This window comes from Pygocentrus nattereri, chromosome 1, assembly GCF_015220715.1.
Source record: "Pygocentrus nattereri isolate fPygNat1 chromosome 1, fPygNat1.pri, whole genome shotgun sequence".
Taxonomy (NCBI): domain Eukaryota; kingdom Metazoa; phylum Chordata; class Actinopteri; order Characiformes; family Serrasalmidae; genus Pygocentrus; species Pygocentrus nattereri.
In genome coordinates this window covers 23,021,408-23,032,113 of record NC_051211.1, presented here as the reverse complement: position 1 = coordinate 23,032,113, position 10,706 = coordinate 23,021,408, and the positions used below count along the sequence as shown (strand labels likewise).

General features: G+C 43.5%; 1 protein-coding gene across 1 annotated transcript; it reads left to right on the top strand.

Annotated features, from left to right (window-relative positions):
* The first annotated feature begins 879 nt into the window (after positions 1–879).
* On the top strand, positions 880–10,370 carry ndufv1 (NADH:ubiquinone oxidoreductase core subunit V1). Its single transcript, XM_017715369.2, has 11 exons — positions 880–1,023; positions 2,798–2,962; positions 3,818–3,900; positions 4,189–4,359; positions 4,539–4,722; positions 6,729–6,918; positions 7,040–7,252; positions 7,486–7,652; positions 8,321–8,402; positions 9,875–10,020; positions 10,113–10,370. Exons 2-11 carry the CDS (start codon positions 2,804–2,806, stop codon positions 10,188–10,190), a joined length of 1,473 nt encoding a protein of 490 aa, XP_017570858.1. The 5' UTR covers positions 880–1,023; positions 2,798–2,803; the 3' UTR covers positions 10,191–10,370.
* The last annotated feature ends 336 nt before the right edge of the window (positions 10,371–10,706 follow it).

The following is a 10,706-nucleotide window of genomic DNA, read 5'->3' as shown; positions in this document are numbered from 1 at the left end:
GATATTTAAGAAGGGCATTGATATGTCATTTCAGCAAAGGTGTTCAAACTTTTGCATATGCCTGTAAGTATTAATCTGAGCAGCAAATGTGTTTTGCCTGTGGAGGCTCTGTTTGTTGTACTGAACAAATTCATTCTTACTGCCTGGGTAAATAGTTTTTTTCAACATTTCGGCATAATTGAATAGTTAAGATGTACACAAACACCTCGACATAACTACCGAGCCAGACCTGTTCACAGTGTTCACAGGAACCAGGCGTCTGAAGCGTTTAATGTCTCTAACAGCTCCCTCAGAGAAAGTTATCACAGGAGCTCATTTGAATATGCTACCTGATGTTTGACACACTGTGACAGTAAAGCCAGTGAATCACACAAAAACACATTAGCACACATAGTGTGATATAATAAAGTCAAGCAAAAGATAAGGTAAGAAACCCTTTTCCTTAAAAATGATGCTTTGAGCCTGTGGATGCTGGCAGCCCACACCACAGTAAACATGCCCATACACATCCAGAGTGGGCTAAAGTTTGGCTGCCCATTGTGGGTCCCCAGCCACAAACTGGGGCCCATGCAGGCCCCTGTGTTAGGGCTCCTATGTTGGCGGCCTACACTAAGCCCTCATTATGACGGGCCACCTCCCTCATATCAGAACCTAGAGTGGGCTGCCAGCATTGGGCCCCCAGTATCACAAGACTGAGGCCCCACTCAGCCAGGACCCAATTTTTAGCCCACAGTGGCCCTGCACCGAACCCTGGATCTGGCCTGGACGTGTGGCTCATTGCCCTGAGGAGTGGATCCCAACTGAGATTAAAACCCTTGTTTTGAGCCTGAAGAAGAGGAGGACCCACCGGGCCAGAGGCGTGTGCTGGCTGATGCACAGCTGGAGGCAGTGTGTTCCTCTCACTTCGAGTAGGTGGCAGTAACCGCTGTCGGTCTTCCACAGAAGAAGCAGAGCTACATCCTGCTCGCTGTGCGAATGTTTCCGCCCAGCGTTTTGTAATCAGAGCTCCGGGCACAGCCGAAGGTAAAGAGCTGCTGCGAGCTGAGTGGTGCTTTAAGTTTTCTAGTGAAAGTGGAGGTGGTGTTCCTGAGGTCCGTAAAGGCGGAGTACTCGTGTGGACGCTGTGTCGGGGAGAAGGGCGCCAGGGCTGCCGGTTTAGCGGTCCTGGTCTCGGCACAGTCACTCTGGAGGTCACCGCTCAGCGCTTCGGCTGGATCGCCAGTTTAGACATTTGGCTAGTAAAAAGCAGGTCCAGCTTCAGAGGCCGAGTATTTATGGGTTTTCTGAGGGACCTGGTTTGTTAGAAGGGCTTGTTTTTGCGGCGGGCCGCGTTGTCCGGTTTGTTTTTAGCTAGCTTAGCTTAGCTTAGCTTCCGAGGCACTGCTGCAGCGGACCGTTAGCTTAACTTGCCCCTGTGAACTCTTGAGTAGGTTTACTTCTTAGGAGTGATGTACGCTGTGGCTCCTTCTTGCTGTCATTTCATTTACTTATTTTCTGTCTATTATTCACACAAGTTGCATTATAAGTCGTTGTCTCTGGTGCATGTAGTGCGACTAATGTCACGAGTTCGGTGATGCACTGTCATTAGGTTTGTAATATGTTACACGCCAGTGTGCAAAACGTGAAAAAGCACACAAGAAAATACACATATAAATGACATTTTTATAAAGACAGTTGTATAATTTGTCACTGTGCGTTTTAAGATGCTCGACCCTTCAACAGAGTCATTCAGAGCGGTACGATACGAAATGGTCCGTTGTGGAGAAAGTTAGACAGATTTCTCTACAGTGGTGTTTATATGAAGTTATAATTTTTTTTTAATCCCACAAACGGGGAAATTCCACCTCCGCATTTAACCCATCCGTGAAGTGAAATACCACATACACACTAGTGAACACACACACACACACACACACACACTAGGGGGCAGTGAGCACACTTGCCCGGAGTGGTGGGCAGCCCTATCCACGGTGCCCGGGGAGCAGTTGGGGGTTAGGTGTCTTGCTCAAGGACCCCTCAGTCATGGACTGTCAGCACTGGGGATCGAACTGGCGACCTTCCGGTCACAGGGTCCCTAACCTCCAGCCCATGACTGCCCCTCATTAACCAGGGTTTGCCATGTCTACGACACAAATATTTACATACATTTAAGTTACAGTTCAACGCCGTCAGTGAACCTACACGTGTTATCTGAGTTGTTATGTGATATCGGTGGTGGTATAAAAGCATCTTTAAAAAAAAGTATTGTTTGGGGACTGTTTTGCCTTACAATGCCCTGGTTGTACTCCTTCGTCATTAATGCATTAAAATACTGGATTATTTTAGGGCAAATCTTTATTACAAATAATCTTTCTGACATCCTGCAGCGTATTCATAACTATTTTGTTTCTGTGAGGAAGCTTTCAGATGCAGTGAACTCTTTAGACGTCTGCTTCCTATCGCCACGACTGTGAACAATTCTGACTGTATACTTTTCTCTAGAATGAAGCATTTCACACCAAACCAATCTGAATGCCTGTGTTTACATCACATGTGTCTGACTCCAGGCTTCACTGGCCGAGACACTGAAGTCAGAAGGTCCCCAGTTTGGAATGCCTGGCTAACGTCATAACGATTTAATTTTGCGGAACTTATGAAAGATTATTGGACATCCCATTTAACGTTATTTCTATTCACAGCTCCCAATAATAGTGCACTGGGTGGCATCAGCTTGGTGTTAATAGAATACACTGTTCTGGTGAAGCTACTTTTGGTGACTGTAAATATATACTTACAATGTGTGGTCACTCTGTCACAGGAAAGGATGTTATCCTGTGTGGGTTGTCCTGTCCTGAGCCGGGTTCTCAGCAGCGGGGCTTCGCGTGTGCCTGCTGTTGCAGCTTCACGTGTTCCTGCAGCCTCCACTTCACTCAATGCAGGCAGCAGCGTGGCATTGGTGCGCTACAACACTACGGCTCAGCAGGTATTTTTTCGTCTTCAGGCTCATAACAGGGATTCTGGACTCACTTGGAAAGCACATTTTTGCTCTGTCCCAGCTCCCAGCACACCTTACTAGGTAATTGGTAGGTCTTGATTGGTACTAGTGTACCTGGAACTGGGGTAGAACACTAATGTGCTTTTTTTCTAGGGGTGGTTGGTGTAGTGTAGTGGTTAACACCTCTGCCTTCTACGCCGTAGAGTAGGGTTCAATCCCCCACCTGGGTAAGCACCCTACACTATACCAATAAGAGTCCTTGGGCAAGATTCCTAACACTACCTTTGCCTACTTGTGTAAAATTATCAAATTGTAAGTCGCTCTGGATAAGAGCGTCAGCCAAATGTTGTCTATTCTCCAACTCCAATCCTAGAGGCTCATTTGCAGCATACAGTTTTGTCTTTCCTACTTATCAGTGCTTGCCAAGGGGAATCAGATGTGGAGCATGCAAAACCTCAACTACAGGACAGAGAAAGGTTTTATGCATCGGTGTCCCTGCAGGTTTTTAGTTCAGCAAAGCAGAAGCACTCCTATTGCAAGTAGTTGTTTAAAGACTGAGACTAATGGAATAAACAAGTGGAATTAGATGTTGTTCTGCATTTTAATGTAAATCTGCTGTGGCACCAGCCCTGTGTGGATAAGATTGGTGACTCCTACTCTATATTGTCAGCAAGTGATGGGTTGTGCGTGGTGGGTTAGAGTTGGAGTTACGCTTGTCACGGTGCTGGAGGTCGATTTCCAGTAGCAAAGTTGGTGATTACTGGGTGTAGAAATATATTGTTTGCATGTACAGTTACCAATTGGAGTTCAAACTTATCGTAATTAGTTCACTGTGTTGCTCAGGAGAAACCCAAGAAGACAAAGTTTGGACCTCTCGCTGATCAGGACAGAATTTTCACCAACCTGTATGGGCGTCATGACTGGAGGTATGCCGTGTGCTGTGTTTGTTTCTTAGTATTTCTTTACATTAATATCTCAAGTAAAATATATGGTGACACTGCATATTGTACCATAATCTCCTGCATACTGCATATCATCCATACTTAGTAATGGAGTATGTTAAGATTGCTGTACATTCATCTTATTTTGTTAGTTTTGTTAGAACAATCTAAAAATTACAGAAAGCATTGTGCGCATGGATTAAGCTGGATTGTTCAGACTTCTCATTCGGCTGAAGTATAAAGGGATTTGCTGATGTATTGCCTTTATTACAGGCTAAAGGGTGCACTGAGTCGGGGTGACTGGTACAAGACCAAGGAGATCCTGGAGAAGGGAGTGGACTGGATCCTGAATGAGATTAAAGTATCTGGTCTGCGTGGCAGAGGAGGAGCCGGCTTCCCCACTGGAATGAAGTGGGGCTTTATGAACAAGCCCAGTGATGGCAGGTTGGTTCAAAACTGACTCAGCCGTGCTCAGGAGTACCCTGTGATATCTTGTTTTTCTGTGTGGCAATAACTTTTCTTGTTTTCTTGAGTCATAATTCACATTTAAGGTCCTGAGTATCCACCATTTTGGTTTTCTGTGATACAAATGCACTATTTAAAATTTTTTCTGTTTTGCTCAGGCCTAAGTACCTGGTGGTGAATGCTGATGAGGGAGAACCTGGCACTTGTAAAGATCGGGAGATCATGCGGCATGATCCGCACAAGCTGGTGGAGGGGTGCTTGGTTGCTGGCAGGGCCATGGGAGCTCGTGCTGCCTATATCTACATCCGTGGAGAGTTCTACAATGAGTCATCAAATCTTCAGGTGAGAAAGATGAGCCACAGCTGAAAGAAGAGACAACCTAGTGTTGGTCTTGTTGGTTAACATTGGTGTTGTGGGCACACAATATGCATATAAAAACTAAGCCCTTTTGAGTAGTTGGTGAACGTTTACATGTACTTTACCAGAATTTCTCTGTCATAAGTCATCATCATCATTAACCGCTTAGTTCAGATAGGGTCACGGTAGCAGTTGGGAGAGCAGAGAATCTCAGGCAACCCTGTCCCCCGCAACTTAATTCCCAGGGACCCCAAGCTGCTCCTAGGCCAACTTGGAGATATAATCCCTCCAGTGGGTCCGAGACGACCCCAGGGTCTTGTACCGGTAGGCTGTGCCTGGTACACCCCCACCAGAAGGTGTCCAGGGGGCATCCGGATCAGATGCCCCAAACCACCTCAGCTGGCTCCTCTCAATGCGGAGGAGTAGCGGCTCCACTCCGAGCTCCTCCCGGATGACTGAGCTTCTCACCCTATCAAATAGTGTGTATCCCGCCACCCTGCAAAGAAAGCTAATTTCCGCTGCTTGTATTCACGATCTCATCTTTCGGTCATTACCCACAGCTCATGACACATAGGTGAGGGTCAGGATGTAGACCGACCGGTAAACAGAGAGCTTCGCCTTATGACTCAGCTCCCTCTTCATCACTACAGTCCGGTACAGTGTCCGCCTTACTGCTGCTCTCTGTCCCAGCCTGCAGCCGACCTCATGATCCCTCTTCCCATCACTTGTGAACAAGACCCCAAGATACTTGAAATCCTCCACCTGGGGCAAGGCCTTTCCCCTTACCTGGAGTGGGCATGGCATCCTTTTCTGTCATAATTTTTAATCATTATTCTTAATCATGAATAAAGGTTGCATAAGCTTTGCCCTCACCAGTTACAAGCCTGACATAGCTTTATCAAAATTATGCCTTTCTGCTTGAACAGTCTCTTTACTTTTAAGTTTGAGCAGCCTAGTAAGGGCAAAGCGAATGTACACCACAGCTAGCTGGTGTCAAACTTGGCTAGATGATTAATGTAACTCTAAAGTTTGGTGTCATACAAACATTTAAAGGTCCCACATCCTAAATATTTTTCATTTTCAGCTCCACTTATAGCATTAATGTGGGTTTATTTACCAAAAATAGTAGTAATTAATTTTTACCTGACCATTTCCAGCCTGTTTTTATCTCTTAGAATTAAACAGCTGTTTTTCTTAGTGTCTTTATGACTGTTTTCATCTGTTGTAGTCAAAGTGAGTTCAGAAATTGAAGTTATGGTGACATTGTTGGCAGATTAATTTCAAAAGCTGAGAGGTAAAGGCAGAGACTTAAGAAGCTAAAGTATTTAAATAAGGTTATTATTTTAAATGCTGTACTCCTGGTCAAATGAAGCGGTTTGTTGTTTTTCTGGGTGACCATATTTCTGGTATGTTAAATTCAGCAAATAAATAGTACTTCTAGTGTATTAGTAATAGTGCATTAAATGTACGAGAGTGTATTCTCGGCATAGGATATGTACTTATTGGTATTTTCTGCTTTCCAGGGTGAGCTTAGCATAACAAGGCAGTTGCTCTAAAACAGTGTTTTCCAACCTTGACCTTGGAATCCGACTACTCTGCAAATTTGAATGTTTTCTCTACTGCCAACACACCTGATCCAACTAATCAGCTCATTAACAACCCTTTACTGAGCTGAAGTGGGTGTGCTGGACCAGGGAAAGTACTAAAATGTGAAGGGCAGTGGGCCTCCAGGGCCCGGGTTTGAAAACACCCCTGGAACATTGGTTCTTAAACCAGACAGTTTACTTTTTTGCTCACTCATCTCCCAACACCCAGGGATAGAGCAAAAATTTGTACAGTCTGGGGGCCACTTTGAAAACCACTGCTCTAGAAAATGAACACCTTTTGATGTTTTAATTAAAGTGTTAATAAGAAGTTTTTCAAATGTGATATGTTAACCCTTAGAGTGAAAGTACCATCACTAAACTCCTGTTGCTCCTCTTTTCTCCCAGGTTGCCATTAATGAGGCATATGGCGCAGGGCTTATTGGCAAGAACGCTTGCGGCTCGGGATATGACTTTGATGTGTTTGTAATGCGTGGAGCTGGGGCATACATCTGTGGAGAGGAGACTGCTCTGATTGAGTCTATTGAGGGCAAACAGGGGAAGCCTCGCCTGAAGCCCCCTTTTCCTGCTGATGTGGGTAAGATATTCCACAGAGCAAGCAAAATGAAAAATGCCTAGAGAAGTAGTTTTATGTAAGTCCATTTATGTTTGCACTTTGAGTGTAGTTCAGTATTTTTTTCCCTCTGATCTTCTTGCAGGTGTGTTTGGTTGCCCGACCACGGTTGCCAACGTAGAAACAGTATCCGTAGCCCCGACCATCTGCCGTCGTGGCGGAACGTGGTTTGCCAGTTTCGGCAGGGAGAGGAATTCTGGCACAAAGCTCTTCAACATCTCTGGCCATGTGAATAACCCCTGCACTGTGGAGGAGGAGATGTCTATTCCCATTAAAGAGCTGATTGAGAGACATGCAGGTACCTTGTCTTTTCCTGCACTCACAGGCACCCAACATTTGGGTTAACAAGTTAACTTAAGCTTAAGTAGAAGTGGTAAGGGACTTTTTTGGTCCTCGAATCTCACTTTCAGGTTAAGTTGTTCGGTTTTGAAATTCTGCTAGGAGAAGTACACATGATTATCATCAATAGAGCAAGTTTAGCTTACGGAAGTTCTGTGTTCTGTTGGTTTATCATTTTGACTCCTCGTCTAGGTGGTGTCCGTGGAGGATGGGATAACCTCTTGTGCGTGATTCCTGGTGGGTCATCCACACCGCTCATCCCTCGTCATGTCTGTGATGACGTTATGATGGACTTCGATGCCCTCATCCAGGCTCAGACTGGCCTGGGCACCGCAGCACTCATAGTCATGGACAAATCAGTGAGTGACCCATGATTCAGTTAAAAGGGCTGTACTATGTATGTTTTGGAGATTAGCTGCTCTTGGCTTTTTAACAAAGGTTTTTTAAATGAGATCTGGAAAGTACTGGATACTGCTCTGCTTTGCATGGTTGGAACAAATAGGTAGACCGTATAGTCCTTAATGGATTCATTTGGGTACACATGCTAAAAAATTGTCTAAGGCTAAATAAAATATTTAATGCTGAAACATTATGCCAGCAAAGTGGTACAGAGAATGAGCCTTGATAGCAACAATTCCAGTTCCAACCTACAGAGTTCTTTAAGTTCCTTTTTATTTTAGTGCCTTTGGAGGCTTGACTATCAGTCCTCACATTTTGGGCAAGGTGAAGAAGGGTTCAAAATACAAGTTAGTAAGTAGTACAGAGACGCTTTGGTGGGTCCTGTTGTTCGTATTCTGTTGTAGCACCCTGATTATTACACGCTGTATATGTATGTTAGACCTGGACAGTTACCAGTTAATACATTACATACATCAACACAGTAGCGCAGCAACGATACAATAGACGGTTAGTAACAAAGTGGAAGTGTGCCTTTCAGGATGGGGGAGCCAGGCTATATGATTATGAACAAGCATCTGTAAACATATTTCTGTACAACGCTGACCAAGGTTCTTATTTCTGTTCACAGACTGATGTAATTAGAGCCATTGCACGCTTAATTGAATTTTATAAACATGAGAGCTGTGGCCAGTGCACCCCCTGCAGGGAAGGTGAGCAACTGCACATCACACTCACTTTAAGTTGTCAGTTGATGTATGAAATGCCTTGGATAAAAAATGGATGTACGATTTTGAACTATGAGTTTTAATCTGCATAGACAGCAATGCATTAGCAGTTTCCCCAGGAAAGTCATGATATCCTATTTCACATTTATCTTAATACTATTTATATTAACAGCATAATCAGTTTGTGTATATATAGTGAATGTACTACAAAGCTGAGTCTGAGGATCAACAAAATATTCAACAGGATATTAGTATTGTGCAAATACTAATAGGGTTTAATGATCTTATCCCCTGGCATTGTCTTGAGGTCATACTCCAGTATGTGATTTTAAAAGGAACATAATCTTGCTGTACTTAATAAATATGTATCTTGATTATCTGCATCTACACTTTTATTTTTCTACCTCATCTGAACACGGCAGCTGTCCTTTACATTGTGTGAAAATTTGATAATGTAAGGGCCGATAGAAATGCGCTGTAATCACTAGGAAGAAAGCCTCTTTATGTTTAGATTCATTAAAAGTCATGAACGATTTTGCCCTCTCCTGTAGACTTAATTGTTTTGAGATGCATGTTTTTATTTAACAGCAATGATATGCTACACCTTTCATTAATTTTTGTGTAATGCTTGCTTAGTTTTATGTACCAAATTCATTTTTTATGAATATTTTCCAACCTCTGTTTATCCTGTAATATTAAATAGGCTTATCTGCAAATGAGCTCTGTTCTGATTGGCCGCCCCAAATTGCACCTCATGCCTAATTCATTGTGAAAGGGCAGAGCTAAACTGTATACTGAATAAGTAATAGGTAAATGCATTGATTTTCATGACATTACATACACACAGAACTCAGAATGGGCTATCATCCCATTTTGCTTTTCCATGACTTGGAAGTACATTATACTTGTAACAGATAAGACATGAAAGAGATGTCAGAGGTATGCATTTCAGTAAAGACAGTACTCATAAAAATCATTTAGTTAAATTTCATTAGACTCCCAAAATATTGCTGTTGTCTGAAGAAAACCTACCTACCTGGGTGCACATTGTAGTTCTACAATTATAGACTGTAGCCCCCTTTACCCTGCTGTCAAATGGACAGGACCACCACAAAGCAGTTATTATTTGGGAGGTGGATCATTCTCAGCACTACACTGGCACTGACAATAGTGGTGGTGTGTTAGTGTGTGCCCGCTTACTGTCCGCTCTGTCCTTGTTGGGTCCACACTTTAGATGCAATATCAGCGATAATAGCTCATCTGTTGCTGCACAGCCTCTAGTCCTTTATCAGTGGTCACAGGATGCTGCCCACAGAGCTAATTGCAGAACTACAAAGTGCACTTATATGGGACCTGATAAAATGGACAGTGAGTGTAGATACAAGGTAGGTATACTGAAGCAGCCAGTTGTTGTCTATTAGCAGTATTCATATATTTCTCATTTCTCTGTCACTCAGGAGTGGACTGGATGAATAAGATGATGTGGCGCTTTGTTAAGGGAGATGCACGGGCAGCTGAGATCGACATGATCTGGGAGCTCAGCAAACAAATTGAGGGTCACACCATCTGTGCTCTGGGCGATGGAGCCGCGTGGCCGGTACAGGTATGAGATCGGAGATAATGCATTAGTACCACAGAATATAAAATCCAACGTATGTGGTAACTGACTTGCTTCTCTCGCCCTTCTCTATCCAGGGTTTGATCCGTCACTTCCGCCCCATTATGGAGAGCAGGATCGCGGATTTCCAGCAGAAACAGCAGGCTCGGGCTTAGACTTAGTTTCCACCTCCTTTCTGCAGAGTCCCCTCAGTGCTCCTTTCCCTTTACCTTATCACGCAATGTTATTTAAGAAAAGCAGTGTTGTCTCACTGATTTATGAACTGTTATCAGCATCCACCTTGTGGTGCCTTGCCACCCTGTCTCAAAATTGCTAATAAAGTTCTATGAACCGTATTAGACTTGGCACCTATATATGAACATCTATGGTTCAAACATCTTCTGCTTCAAAATGATGCTGTCTCTTACCATGAAAACATGGCCATAATAGGGAGTGTTTCAGTAGGTTATCACTTAATGTACAGTACTATGAAAGAATCTGAGACCATCATTCATTTAACTTCTTACCAAGCCGTGGGTCCAAAGTCCTACTAAACACTTCTATAACCTAATTAACAATGTTTTAATAATGTTCTTATTTCTAATTTGTACTATAACCTCCGAACTTGTTTATCGAATATAAATGGAGCTAAATGATTTATAGCTGGTAACCCACCATCAGTTCAAAACGTA

Bases quoted from the DNA above. Each gene is read 5' to 3' on its own strand.
- ndufv1 (XM_017715369.2), top strand. From the start codon at position 2,804: ATGTTATCCTGTGTGGGTTGTCCTGTCCTGAGCCGGGTTCTCAGCAGC. The intron at 2,963-3,817 runs GTATTTTTTCGT...TGTGTTGCTCAG, and splicing joins ACAACACTACGGCTCAGCAG to GAGAAACCCAAGAAGACAAA. The intron at 10,021-10,112 runs GTATGAGATCGG...TTCTCTATCCAG, and splicing joins GAGCCGCGTGGCCGGTACAG to GGTTTGATCCGTCACTTCCG.